The following is a 16,051-nucleotide window of genomic DNA, read 5'->3' as shown; positions in this document are numbered from 1 at the left end:
TCACCACTTGACAATACTGTAAAATCATTTAATTTGGTGGGCATGAAATTTCGTAGTTTTGGTCAAAACACCAATTTCGTGGGGATATGAATTCATAGAACTTTTAAACATAAAATGAATGGGAATTTTACTTGTTCACTGGGGTTAAATTTTGTGGATTGACTCAATCACGAAATCCACGAAAATAAGTCCCCAATGAATATTAATGATTTCACAGTACACACCTCTCTCACAAAATCATCTACCCACATGTGTTCAGATTCTTTTATTGTTTCTTTATCTTCCTGAGGGGGAGTTATCAGAAGTCAATAAAACTAGACAAGGAAACAGAACAAATTCCTGGACTGGTTGTGACTTTCTTGATTTACAACAATGCTAAAATCTATTATTCTGCTTATTCAGCTGAAGTGAAGAAATATTGGCATTACCTTTTTTTTATTGCTATGGTAACGGAACACAAAAAATGACAGTAGTTATCATAACGAAGCTGTTCTTACAAGCACCTATAACCACAGCACATTAATTATTTGTAGATTTTCCCAATCAGTTATGTGCTGGTGCAGTTCACAACATATGAGCCGTGCCATGAGAAAATCAACATAGTGACTTTGCGACCAGCATGGATCCAGACCAGCCTGCGCATCCGCGCAGTCTGGTCAGGTCTCCATCTGTTCATACTAGTTTCTTAATTGCATTTTGGCTTTGAAAGGAACACATGCATCCTAACAACATGGCTGCGGGAGGCAAGTGGTCTGGCATCCTTGCTGCGGGCATATCACTATTTGGTTTTACTCTTTGGCACGGCTCTATGATTTGATAATCAGCACCTGTTCAACTATTTCAATTTTCTTTTTTATTCTCAATGATAACACTTAACAGACAGGAAGACATACAGAATCTTCAGGTATATCAGTGAGTGAATTAAGCCTGAATGTTGGTGGTTCAAGGTAAATATTATACAAGAAATGAAAACAATACTAGGGCCTTCTCTGCAAGCAGCTATTCAAATTTGAAAGTTCATCATCCCCTCTTAAATCAACCTATTGGCTGTAAACTGTCTTTGGGGCAAGTGGAAATACTTCACATACCCTTGATGCAAAGGGGAAATTAATTTACAGACCTTTGGGCCAAGGGAAATTACTCTACAGACCATTGGGGCAAGGGAAAATAATTGACATACCTTCAGGGCAAGGGGAATTACTTTACAGACCTATGGTGCAAGGAGAATTTACTTTACATAAATATAAACTGAGTGAATCTATCTATAAATTACAAGCTACAAAACCCCCTCCCCCCCCCCCTCGATACTTCTCCCCAACTTCAGATTTTTATTTCTTTATATATAACCAAACAAATTTTAAGAAGAAATTACATGTAGCTTATATACAATCTGCATTCTGTATATTTTGTTTAGCTGCCAACAGTAATAATATTGTAACAAGTACTCAACCAAATTCCCCTTTACATTTATCCTGCCAAAAAGATGCTTTATAACATACAGCAATCTTTGAGTCTGTGAAAAAAAAGAAAATATTGATGCAAGATTTGCAGCAATTAATCAGAAAGTTTATCTGAATCACATGTTTCAATGCAAATTCTAAAATTAACCTGTCAGTGATAGTTCGTAAACGATCTTAAATCGGTTTCAGTGCAGTTTGTAACGGACTTAAATTGGTTTCAGTGCAGTTTGTAAGTTAGCAAACCACAAAAAAAAAGTTAATAAATCAAACCATAATACTGGTTGTTCTATATTCATAGTTGTGTTTAATTCACAAATAAATGAATTTATACTGTTAAAGTTAACCACTGTCTTATAACTATATATTCTTTGATGCACCAACACCAACAAGCAATTCATACGTCAAAATGCAATACACCCTTTAAGTAACATATCTTCCATAATTCAGAGGTACATTAGCTTAACAAGGGGTATGTATGGTCTTCAGTTGTTCACCTGTATCATTTCTTATATTGTTTGGTTTGGTTTCAAACCATGCTAACACAATCTCCATCACAGGCAATTTTTGAGCTTTAATTTGTAGAGCCACAACCGGGCACCTTGGTTGCTTTAAGAGCTACTTAAACATGTAACCATACCATACTTACTTACTTTTGTTCCACAATGAAATGTCAATTTACTTATATAGGTCATTGTGAAATAAAATGGCTTTAAAATCAGTACAAGTCAGCAAAATGGGAGATAAATCAAGTTAGTCAAAAGAAAGTCCCCCTCCCACTTCGACAAATAACATAAAAATATTTGTTTCAACACTCAATAATTATGTGCGTTAATGGTATGAAAGTGATTCATAATTTTTTCAAGGGTCCTGCTTTTAAATATTTGCAGAGGGCGTATTATACTGCAATCACAGTTTTCATGCTGCAAAGGTGAGCTGTACGTTGAAAGAAAACAACAACACTACCTGGCAAATTATCTAGGAAATGTAGTAGGATGCCAAAGTCATGTGTATACAGTTATATAGATACATCATCACAGAAACTTATCTTCCACTACACTGTATGATATCATTGACAGGAATGGAAGGAATTATTTTAACCTTCCCTATCTCACCACATGCCAATAAAAAGTCCATGACATGGTGAAATACCGACTTTCTTTCTTGTGGTTGCAGGTGCCATATCTGAGGTGCAATGCAGTAATGCATAATCTGCAATAAGACTCCATGCTTCATTACACTGTCTGAAGTCCAAGATGCAGAGTCAGCGATTTTTTTTCGACATCTTCCAAGATAACATTTGGTTCTTTCAAATTCTTAAATTTTCTTACTTATTTCAGTGACACCAATATGATTTTGGTCTTATGGGGACTTTTAAGCTTAAAATGTGGAAGACCCAAGGTGCCACTCCAACTAACATTTTGGGCATCGGCAAGAACTTGGGTCGAGACCTGACCTTCATCAAGTCATCTGGATAGCTTTCTCACATCAACCAATTTTGCATCCAAAGCCTCCCTACCAGGTGTTAAACCCTGTGCAGTGACAAGCCAGTGACCCACTATGACACAGAGGCCCTGCATCATTATGAAATATAAACCCAATCCTGCATCTTTCTATGAGAGACAGCTAGGGGACTGAACACTCATGAAACTCCTTATAATGTCAACATTTGCTTGACTCAGCATAGTCTTATAACACTGGTGATGTCAGATATGCAAAGTCCACTGAACTATAGAATGCTATCTAACCACACATCTAGAAGGCAGGTACATTATCTCTAAGCAAAAACATAATGCATATCTCAACACTAATTCTGCTTTTTCTGAGAGATAATTAATGCTAGCAGACAAGTTAATCAGGACAGACAGTTCATTACCTTGAACATTGTTTACCTTTACCTGTACACAGAAATATTTTGTCTTGCTCTCTGTGTGTATAAAATGTTCTCTATGTCTGTGTGTTCATGAACAGTCAAACCTAAAGGCCACTTTTTTTTTCATTTCCAATCTAACATTTCTAATGTAAAACTCAGTATCTTAAATTTGCTTATCTTTCAAGATATTGAGCAACATTATGGCCATCTCAAAGAAATTTTAAGTCCCATTCCAAAACAACCTGCGAAAAATATGATTTTTAACTTGAATTTTGATTATCTTATTAAAAGTAAAATATTCGGTCCCTGAGAATTAGAGATTCCCAATTTTAACTGTATTTCATATGTGAATGAAGACCACCTGCAAATGACTGCCACATACACACAAGTTATAGGAAGTGCGCACAAATTTCTATTTTGACACGGAAACTTCTGTTAACTTCTTTTTCATTAGATGGTTTAGCAGTTTTTGTCCGTTTACCCCCAATTCAATTTTACTGCATTAACTGCCTCCATTTTGTCAAATGTCTAGAAAACTGCTACAATTTTGTTCTCCAATCTGAGAGAAAAAACAAAACCTTATTACGCAGTGACCTTCAAAGCTAAACATAACTGACAACTCTTCCGTACAATCTACATAAATTTCTGTCAAAGTTATCTCCCTTGCAAACCACCATCGTGTAGAACAGCGAAATCAATTAAACTTGTTGGACATCTTGCAGATGCATTACATCTATAACTAGTCTTATTTGCATGCAAATATGCATGAGCAGTAATATAAAAGTAATTAACCAATCATTTATCACCACTTAATAAACAAGACCACCAAACTGGAAGGGCAAATGAGAACTGTCTTCCGATTGGTCAGTTTAGCCCATGTCATGACCCTAACATCCAAAAGGTCAAGTATGCATCCTAAAGATAACATTTTGATTTCAGTCTTCTCATCAATCACTGCAGAAAGATACACCAAGGCTGAAGTATTAAATTTGGATGATAAAAATGTAATAAAAAGAGTCAATTTGACTGGTAGTAATGTAGACTTGATTGAAACATGATGTCTGTGGGCTCAACTGTTTGATCATTTAGGGTGACAATTATTGCCAACATAAAATGATAAATTTCTTTGGATGTACATCTGATATCATTGATTAAACCATTTCACCAAACCTTTACCTTACAAGAAAATATGTATATCAATAAATTTCTTAGCATGTATATAAGCACAGGTAAACTAAAGCAGTCGGAATAAAACTGTAGTAGCAAAATGAATGCACTTGCATGAGGCCGTACGTCATACATGGCTTCGGGGATGCTGCTTATAGGGTAAAGCAATTCCATCAAAGGGTTCTGCATATGACAAATAAGTGAAAGAGACTGATCAATGGCAGGTTTTGTTTCAGGTTTAATACCTTTTTTCAACAGTATTTCAGTTATGTAATGGTGGGCAGATAACCTAACATGTGTTCCTAGATTCTATACCAGTAACAAACTGTTCTCTGCAAGTAACTTTCAGCTTCCCCACATGGATCAAAGGCAGAGGATGAATGACTTCAGACACAATGACGTCTTTTATCAAAACGTCGCAAAGAATGTACAACTTGCGCGGGGATCAAACTCACAGCCCTGTGATCCATATAATCTGGGCTCTCCCAACTGAGATAAGCAGGTGAGCTTGGTCAATGTTTTGAGACTGATAGTGGTAAAGTACACTGTGGCATAATGTTAACACACAGAATGGAGATAAATTTATTGAAATTTCTCCAAGGATTTGCCCTTTCCATCATAAAATCATATGATATAAATCCAGACATAAACATTTTGCAATATTTACATCAAGCCTAACATAAGAAAATAAAATTTACATGTTAGAATTTCAGAATATGAAATAGGTGGAAAACTGCATGTGACATGTAGAGGGAGTCGGAGCCCAATATACTACCATTCATAAGATTTATTCGAATTCATGCTCCATCAACGGTCCTTATCTTTAATCTGACCCCATTTTTTGTTACACTAATAGTGAGGCATGAATAAAATGATTAAAGGGCACATTCCAATTAAGCTGCTATCTTTGATGCAATATTAATATTTTTCAACAGATGACATTTTAACACATGCAATATAATGCAAGACTGCATTTTGGAGTTATTAGATAAGGATGATGACTTGAAAATATGCACACTACATATTTCATAACAAAATTTAGTATTCTCAACTCATCACTGAACTGTCCTGCTTACAGGTGTCTAAATTCCAGGAAAATTATCACAAAATTTATTAATGTTCTCTTTCTTTATATTTTTCAAAGTGTTATTACATGTTATCTTAAAAATAAGATATTTATAATTCTGTAATAAAATTTAATGCATATTTGCCATACCATTATTTTTAAACACAATTTTCGTGCTTTTTTTTCCTATTGAAATTCTCCTATTGTTTGTTTGTATATAAGGTTATTTATAACCCACCGGTAACCAATATGGGCGGCTCCTCCAGAGGACTGTTAGTTATGTAAGTATGAGGAAAGTGCAAGATACAGAAGACGCTCTAATTCCAGAAGCTTCCCTGGTTCTTTAGTGTGTCAGGTGTAAAGCACCCATACACGTGACTCTTATTCCAATGTTAGTAATTTTTAGTTGGAGGAGCGGAGGCTCGAACTCACGACCCCTGGATTCGTAGTCAAACAGCGTTATCACTGGACCACTGCCTCCGCTCTAATTCTCCTATCAACTGCAAAATAACATTTTTTTTGGCGTTGTGTGGTGTGTGTGGGGAGGAGGGGACGGCTCTGTGTGTGAGGGGGGAGGAATGGGGCGATAGGGGATAGGCAACTGCAGCAAATATGCAACCTTTAAGTGATTGGTTCAACCACTGTAAAAACTGGGAACCATTTTATGAATCTTATTCAGGCACTTAAGAAAGGGACTGTTTGTAGACCAGATTCCAACAACTCCCAGCAGTAACTAAAGCCATCATAATACAAACACAGAGAAAAAAGTACTTCTTATACAATTCGTAGTGAAAAACACTTCATGTTGTGTGTTATACAGATTGTGTACATTCATCATTATGGCAGACTCAGCATTTAATTAAACCAGGTATTTTGTACAGGTAGACCAAAACATCTGACTGAATATAAATTGCTTACAAATACATAGCTACCTAGGTATGATCTAACAAGAAAATCTTATTTTCACCGCGCTTAAAAAAATGTAAAAGTGTTTGTTGTTATTGGGGTTTAAGGTACACGGACACGATTCCTGGTATATGGTGAATTTTCAGCTGAACACAAAGTGCCCCCTCCAGCCATCGTTTCAGGCCCAGGTGGCCAATGCGAAGCACCAACGTCTTGCAAGCCAGCTCAAATGATGAACCAGACATGCTTGAACCCAGAAGTGAGTGGCAAGTTAATTTAACAATCCTTAACCTCTTGGCTACACAGGCCCCTGTAAACAACTGCTTATGTATTGACCAGTGGTCCTTATATAGTAATTTGATCATAATCAGGTATGGTCAGAAAAGAAAGTACCACATTTAATATCAAGTTTTTCTTACGTACCTACGGACAAGATAATTTGACGTCATATTATGACATAGATCTCAACCCTCCATAATTATAGTGTGGATAAAAAACCTAGCCAACACTCAGTTTTATATTCCATACTGTCCCTCTGGTTTGGGTAAACTCCATCTTACACAGGCAGGCATGTAAGATCCTTATAGTCCCTATCCCCTCCCCTTGTCCCACAAGCACCTTGAATTTGACCTTGAAAAAGTGTGAAAATATCTATTTTGATATAATAAATAACAACAGAAACCAGTGTGATACTGAAGTTTATGTGACCAAAGCTGGCCTCTTTTCACAGACAGCTGGACCTAACGGTTGGGATCTGACAGAATATATCACCTGTATAACAGTATACAACAGTACTCAGGATATAAATGAAGAGATATCCCATACATATACCAGTTTACTATCAGTTGGAGCCCTCTCGTCATAATTCAATTTCCATCTTCAAAATTAATCTATTTTACAATTAAGTTTAATGATTCTGGGGAAAGCAAACACTTTTGCAATGATAAGTTCATTTTATAACCTTTTAATATGTATCACTGATTTTAATAACTATTTCTTTTTATTGCATTAATTATTTAAAAATATGGAATACGGAAAACCTACTTATATATTGTATAAAAGCCTAGGATCTATGAGGACTATTACACAATGGTATATACCTGTTCAGTTTGTTGCTATGGTAATAAATTTTTACTTAATTACATTGCCAAAATCTCATGCCAGTTCAATCTTATTCAGAATTTTTTGTAATGAATACATAACCTTGAAAACACTGTGAAATAATATTTATTGGCAGTGGGAGGGGGGCTTATTTCCATTGAATTTGCTGTTGCATCAATCAAAGAACACATTAAATGAGCCGTGCCATGGGAAAACCAACATAGTGGCTTTGCGACCAGCATGGATCCAGGCCAGCCTGCGCATCCGCACAGTCTGGTAAGGATCCATGCTGTTCGTTAACGGCTTCTCTAATTGCAGTAGGCTTTAAAAGCGAACCGCAAGGATCCTGACCAGACTGTGCCGATGCGCAGGCTGGTCTGGATCAATGCTGGTCGCAAACCCACTATGTTGGTTTTCTCATGGCACGGCTCAAATCCTCTTACATTTTATCTTCATACCTGGAAGCCAATATTGACAAAGTAGACATTTTTCCCCAAACCACTTATAATTTATGCCAGGGAAATTAAAACAATTTCATTGTATCAAAAAATGTTTATTTTTCCCTGAATAATGGTGTCTTTTAACTGGAGCATTTAATTAATATTAACATTTAACCTGCTGGCATCAAGTGATTTTGCCTTTGTGGCCTGTGCAGACCAAGATCAGACTGATCATGTGCGGTCTTGCGCTGTTCGCTATTCAGTCAGTAAATTTTCAGTTAACACCCCTTTGAATTATAAATGGTACTGCCCAAACAGAATGATGGACCAGTCCGTTTTAAAAAATAAGCAGGGTAAAGGTCAATATATCATTGTTCCATTCGTATTTGAAACTTTGAAACAATTTGCTTTTTTATGTTATCACATCAAAAGTAGCTGAGGCAGGTAAAACCTGAGCAATACCTTAATATGCATTCTCTGCTGATAAGTCTATAATTTCTCCCTGGTAGACAGATTAAACAATTAATTCTTTTGTGGTTAGCCTGATTGTTTACACAGTACTATTCATGATGCAAATTCAGCTAAAAAAATTGGAAAGTCTCCTGACATTACCTTGGCAAAGTGTACTTGTCGGAAATATCTTCCTATGTATTAATTAAAGACACAGGCACACTTAATATAAAAGTACTTAACGTACCTACATAGCTGTCATTAACATTACGAACAATATAATTGCTTTTTGTACCCTCAACATTAATCAATCATTGTCAAACCTACAAATGAATAAAATTATAATGTTGAAAATGCTGCACAAGTTATATAGCAGGTAACCATGCATGTTATAACATTAGCTACTTCGTTAAATTTGTTTGCCATTTCATTATGGGATTAAAGTAATTTTTCAGCTGTATTCTTGAAAGTTATGTAAGGTGAGTCACTTAACAGTGTTTTCCTGGATTTTGTACCAGTACTAGATACTTCGACACAACTTCCCCACAGGAACTATATACTTAGCGTAGCCATCTTCTGTCAAATCATCATAATGGCTTACTAAGGGAGACGAATTAAGCTCTTGTCTTGTGTATCATACCATCTTCTATCAAATCATCCTTGCCTTACTGAGGGGGATCAAGCTCTTGTCATTATGCATCATTTACCCTTACCCTGCTTAATTTCTATAAAGAACTTGTCCATTTTTCAGTTTGGACTGTACCATTAACTGTTACAAGGGGTGCTTACCAAAAAGATACTGACTGAATGGCAAACAGTGCAGATCTTGATCAGACTGCATGTGTGTGCAGGCTGATCATGACCTACTTTGGTTGCAAAGGCAAAATCAATCGTGTCCAGCAAGATAAGGGTTAAGAATACGTTATCACAAGGAAATTGTTGAAAGTCATTATGGGCCCACTTCCTTAAAAAACAAGAATATAAATTAGTACCAGCCTCATATACATAATGGTTTAAACTGCTGACATGCAGTGGACATGCTGTAATAAATTAGCTGCCAAGTTCAAGGTTTAACGAACCAGACATGACAATTTTGCAACATCAAGAATGGGAATGAATTTTGCAATGTCAAGAATGATAACCTGTCAGTTGTTTTTTAAATATATGTGTCACTGAATATATTTAGGTATTTCATTAAGACCATTATACACTTATATCATGTTGTGGCACTTGTTTCATCAGATGTCTGAAATTCAAACAGAATATACTGCCATCTTTAAACATGAAAAAAACTGTACGAAGTAAGGGATTCAGCAGTTTTGGTCCCGAGACAACAATACCACATTCTTCAGGTAAATACTTCAAACATTTGCAGTTTTCTGATTACGATTCTATTCCTAGTCCTACAAAAAACAGTTAACATCAATAATATTGAAAAAAAAAATTTTTATAATTCATTAACACCCATCTTCAATTTCATCAGAAATAGCTACCAATTTATTTCATCTGCCAATTTATAAATAACAACATGAAAGATCCATCCCAAATCTTGTGTATTATATCATAATTATGAGAGATCCTCTTAGATCATTAATATTCATTAATATTCATGGGGGACTAATTTTTGTGGATTTCTTGGTTGAGTAAATCCACAACCAAACCAACAAATGAAATATTTCATATCCCAACAAAAAAGCCATTTTTGCCTAAAACCAAGAAATCTCATGCCCACGAAATTAAATGACTTCAAAAATGCTTAACAAAATCTTAACTTCAAATGACTCAATTTTGTTATCTTAATTTATCTTTAATCTTTTATATTAACCTTTCCAGTAAAGTTTAAACATTATCCATGGAACTTACATCCATCTATTACATTCATATTTACATTACACCTTACATCTAAGAAACATGGATTACAATTTTCATAGGAAATAAGTGGAAATAAGTAATTTTGACAAATGTACCTGGAGATTTTGTGTCAGACAGTAAAGATTATACACTGCTTATATTAATCAGCCAAAAGAACTTAGAAATTAAACAGCACAGTTTACTTAATGATAAGTTACTCTGAGTGGGTGGAAAATGGGTAGCTTGCTTCGCAAAGGATCTTTTTTGTGTTATAAATTTTCACTCAAAAGCCATATAGTGACAAAGGGATATAACTCTGGAAAATGTATGGTTCCTGAACAAATCTCCCCGCCTAACTCTACTGAGGCAAAAATTGTTAACTGCATGTATTCTACAAACAACCTGTTATTTGTACTACTTTTCATGATAAAATATTTTGTTTTCGCTCTGAAAACATGTGTAGATCATAGTGCCCTGGGCTAGTAAATAATACACACACCACATTAAGCGAGATCAGATTATAGATTTATTTTTATGTCATAATTGCATTTCCGCTGAAGCAAAGCAAGGTTAAGTAAGAACCAAGGATTTACTGGTAACATCATAAATATTCTGCAAAGATACCATTTACACTTCCTACACTCATCAAAAATGCTTTCAGAAGAAACTTCAGGAAGTTTTTGTTGGTTTTTTTTTTTTTTATTTCTGTACACTTTGCCTGTCAGAATAAACAAGTTCCTACCAAACATATGTGTTTTTTACTTTTTTTCTTAATGAAATTGGCGAGCATTTATCCTTACAATCTATCTGGATTTCTAATCATTGTTTTCAATACCCGACAACCTTTCTGTAACAGAGATTGGCAGAGAGTGTTTAATATCATACAAAATGTGATAATGTTGACAAGTAGTTTGATCTGAGATCAACTGTGGTTCTTAAAAAGTATTTCAGTTTAAACATGGCAAAAAAAACTTTTTCGTAAATTCCTTATCAGTATTCGCCTGTTTTCCAGAAGTAGCCAACTACTTCCCCACATATTAAACAAATTTTCTACAGAAAATCATCCAGGAGAATGACTATGCCTAAGTTAGGATTTGAATACTGTAACTGACGGTCTCATGCTCTACCTAATGAACTACTAGTAAGTGGTCAGGCCAAAATTGAACTGAAGTCTTAATCAATTTATCGATAATTAATTTATCAAGTAAATTACTCAACTTAATTTTGGAGAAATCAGTACTATTAAAATGGAGCAAGGTCGGACAACAAACCTGGACGAACATAAAAGCTACCTTTAATATGCTAAGCGATATCATTTACATAATACCATGTATAATTTATCATCGCAAACACTTTCAACTTCATTGATTATGGCTACACGATTTTCTCATTTGAACAGTTTACCTGTGTACGTCTGACAGGGTAAGGATTTTTTCTTATTTACATTTGAATTATCAACTAGTTGTACACAGATTAGATGCTGCAGTCAAATCTTATTAAATTCATTTTCACACTTCAATTAGTGTCAGAGTAAATCTTTCAAAGTGCAAGCCCAGCCTTAATCAATAGCAGAGATTATATGTCAGTTTAAAAAAAAAAAAAAGAGATATAGACAAAGTTTTAAATGGATTAGTTCGTAAAATCGAGTAAAATCCCTACCCTTCCCATTTTTAAGTAAAATAAGCCAGATCTGGGCAGTTCAGCTTGTTCTGCAACCATAGACAGTTAAAGCATTACATTTCAAAAATAAACTGTGTATCTTTTAAATGGGACATTTTATTTTTCATTCAGTTTCAATTACTGTGCATCATGTATCCTATAACCAACAAAGCTCTGTAGTATCTGGCAACTGCAATGGCTTTGGAATACTGTAAACACTGCAGATGGAAGTCAACGTAATTGCCATGGAAACTGGATTGTGTTGAACTTGTTACTATGGTTACTTACCTGTGGAACATCAAGCCATTTTTCAGCAGCATCCATGGCCTCCTTGGCATTCTGTTTGGCTTTCTTGGGATCCCAATCTTCCCAATCAGGGCAGAGACCTGCATAACAAAAACAGATTCTAATGTAAAACATTGTTCTCGCTTTAGTCTCTAATATATGCAGAAGTTGCTTTAGTTAACAAATATGTATACTAAAATGTTTACTGTTTTAGCCACTAACAGGACTATCAAACAGTCTTCCCTATTTAGAAGTTACAAATGTCTAGAAACACCTGATCTTTACACTGATGATTTAAAAACAGCGGACCCGCAAATGAAACACTAAAATTTCCTGAAAGAAGGTATTGAGCAGGTACTAATGTGCCCAAGGTGTGTGGTTGAGAGGCTACTGGTTGCACTTGTTACTGCTGTGGGTTTAAGATTCCTGGCATCTGCTTATATGCTTATTGCAAAGGTTGTCTTAAAAAAGGGTAAGGCCCGGCTTTTGTTCTGTGTTTCACAGCATTTTTCAGTTGTTCTCCATAAATCACAGCCTGCTTTTGACTGAGGAAGGAAGACCTGTTAGTCTCCTAACAAGATATATCATCTGTGGTCACTCTCTGCTTCACCTGTTCTTCGGCTGGTAGAAATGAAACATATGCAAAATAACACATGGGAGGATACACAGACAAGTTTAAAGACCAAAGTTAAGTAAACAGACTGGCATTTATTCTATGACGTCTAATCCTGCCCATGAACTATTCACACAATTATCACTGCCAGAAAAGTTTGTAGATATTTAAAACTTTATTTATTTAACATCTATTTCTACTTGTTCCTATATTTTCTTGATCTACTAAAATAAACAGTTCAACTTGAGCAGACAGCAGTTAATGACCAGAAATTACACTATACATTTTGACATACTGGTAACAAATGATGTTCAGGTCAGCAAAATGTTACAAACGTATGAAGTGTCCTTTCATTCAGAAGTACATTTTTATTATGTACTACTGCTCAGTAGCTGTGGTATAAGAGATACTTGGTGATATTTTTAAGAGATACGTATAAGTGTGAAATACAAGTGATCCGGAAAAGAATGCAACTATCGCAAAATCGTCTACATTAGTATCATCAACCTCAAGGGTTTTCTCTTTTTTTTTTTCTTTACATACTCATGTATTTCACTATCAACAAGAAGGGTATCTAGCAATCCAGCAGTAGTTATTAATTCATAGTACAAATTTTAAAAAAATTAAACATTTCGATCTAAAGCTTAATACACATCCTTTGAGCATTGCAACAAAGGAAAGTATATGCAAGACTTGCTAAAACACAGAACATAGAATCAACTAAGGGCAAACTGACCAGCCTTGTCCAAAGCATGAAGAAATCTTTCTGAAAGCATAGTGGTCTGTGTGGCAGAGTGGTTACGGTCAGTGGCATCCAATCACTTGCACCATACCAGTGTTGCTTTAACACCTTGCAACTGATGCAGAGTTCTTTCATATATGAGGAAGTCACCCTGCTGCTTTATGGACAATCAGTGGTTCTACCCAGGTGCCTGCCCTTGCTACATGAGCAACTGGGTGTTCTTCAACCATATAAAGCTGGAAATTGTGCAACATGTCACCTAAAATTGTGCTGGTGTTACTTGAACCCATACAGTCATAACAAATCCCGAAATATTTTTGGTAAGCACCCCTTTTAACAGTTAATGGCACTGTCCAAATTAAAGGATGGACGAGTTCATTATAGAAATTAAGCAGGGTGGGTGAAATTCTTACCTGGAGCAAGAGCATCAACAAGAGCACCAATGGCCTTGCCGTCGTTCCAGTCTGTTGTGAAATTCTTGATTGGCATATCGGGCACCTTGCCCTGAATCCAGTTGAGCAATCTTTGTTTGGGTGTGGGTCCACCTTCCTGGGGCTGTGGCTCTTCCCCTTCCCACATGGGCATTGAGATTGAGTAATGTAAAATAAGGGTCCATATCAAACCTAGGATGAGCTTCAATTTGCTGTCTACTATATCTCCAGAATCTGAAATTATATAAAATTATACTAAATAGTATGACATAAAATCATATCACAAGAATAGGTAAACTTTTTAGTGAAATAAAACAGTAAGGATCTCTAACGAGTTACTTTCATGCGGAAATCCCTGTCAAACCATGACCCTCCAACTAGCCTTTAAAAGGGCACTGACAGATATGGAAACCGAAAAAAACTGGATTTTTCCAAATAAACATATTATATTGATGAACACTTCAACCATTTACAACAAACAAATCTGTAGCTGAAGATAAGCCTGGTAGTAATACATGTATGTGATACTTCTTGACCTCAGACAGGTTCAAAATTTTATGAGCCTATATAACTGCATGGTCAAGAATAGATATTTTTTTATTATCTTTAAGTACTGGCTCAAAGTATATAATAAAATGTATTTGCTCTGGCCTGTATGGACCCTGACTATATCCCTGCAGTGTCACATGTAGGGGGTTTTGATGATGCGACAGTATTTTTTTTTTTTTTAAATATAGCAGTTCCCCGACAAACTTATAAGCCTCTCCGCCTCTCCTGTATTATATGGCACGCTCCATCTTATTAGCCTTGAAGGTTTTTATTACCCTTTATATACTTGATATCATTATATTAAATTTGTACTAAACTAAAGGAGTTTCAAACAAAACATTAAAAAAAACAACAGAACTTTTATCAAACAAAATCTACAACTTCCTTCCATACATCAAGAGCACTTCAGTAGTATAATAGTAAGTAGCCAAGTATGCAGAATACCACTTCAAAGATCAACGATAACAATTTTTATCAATTTATCTCGGCATTTCAGCAGTGGGACTATAGAAAATACAAATACAACATATTGCATGTGGCTTATGGCTAGCTGGTTTGTTGTTAATTACACAATTATTCCTTTGTTTATAATATTTGATGATGTAGTGGAAAGTAATGAGGAAAATTATGGTACAGTGTATAAAAACATCGTGTTGCAGTGTATGTGTGTGTTCTGAAAAATGTCTGATTGCACCAGACTCAGGCAAAAGGGGAAGAACTCTGGATTGCCAATGGAGGGATCCAAACTTATTTGTAAGACAGGGAAAGTTGTTAATTTTAGGGAACTATTAAAAGCAGGCCGTAAAATGCAAGATCTGCCCTAGTGGATCTCAGCTATGTATAAAAAATTCTTTTATATAACATTATTCAAGTATGCAAAACTTGGAGAACTACTGACTCATGTCTTAAACAGAGCAGAACTGCACATCAAATCACTGTTACACACTTCACAATTACGCCTTCATAGCAAAAATTCTGCAGTCTGTTGGTATTCATGCAGTACATACTGCAGGAAGATTGTTTAAATAACTGCATTTTTCATACTTTTTATCAGGCAACTTGTAGGAGTGCGTGGACAAAATACATATAGGTAGCTGTCAGGACTGTTATAAATCCACCTTAAATATTTATTCTGATTTAATATCCCCATTTACTCCCACCGTTCAAACTATTTTTAAGACCTTATATTAAATTTGGATGATTTATTACTCTACAACTGAAGGAAATCAGTTATATATGCCGATATCTTGCAGACTTATGTTCAGAATTAATAACTAATATTTCTTCCTTATGAATCCTTAATATTCTTTAATATCAAATATAATATATAATTCAATAGAATTTTTGTGTGCAATTAATGATTACAAAATGTGTGCCTCTGGTGTGTCTTACATGGTGCCGTCTCCTCAGCTCTAGCTGAAACTCAATCGATCTGCTTTAAATCTCAAACACTCTACTACT

General features: G+C 35.4%; 1 protein-coding gene across 11 annotated transcripts in view; it reads right to left on the bottom strand.

Annotated features, from left to right (window-relative positions):
* LOC123528812 (filamin-A-like) overlaps positions 1-16,051 on the bottom strand; it is a 128,932-nt gene that overhangs the window by 90,899 nt on the left and 21,982 nt on the right. For all 11 annotated transcript variants that reach the window (XM_053521783.1, XM_053521782.1, XM_053521789.1 and 8 more), the window contains exons 3-4: positions 14,024-14,275; positions 12,259-12,356 (exon numbers count right to left, since the gene is read on the bottom strand). In XM_053521783.1, coding sequence (XP_053377758.1) covers positions 12,259-12,356; positions 14,024-14,275 — 350 coding nt within the window. The remainder of the gene's footprint in view (positions 1-12,258; positions 12,357-14,023; positions 14,276-16,051) is intronic.

Source organism: Mercenaria mercenaria, chromosome 13 (assembly GCF_021730395.1).
Source record: "Mercenaria mercenaria strain notata chromosome 13, MADL_Memer_1, whole genome shotgun sequence".
Lineage (NCBI taxonomy): Eukaryota > Metazoa > Mollusca > Bivalvia > Venerida > Veneridae > Mercenaria > Mercenaria mercenaria.
Note: the sequence above shows the minus strand (reverse complement) of the source record. Positions and strands in the feature narration are given on the sequence as shown.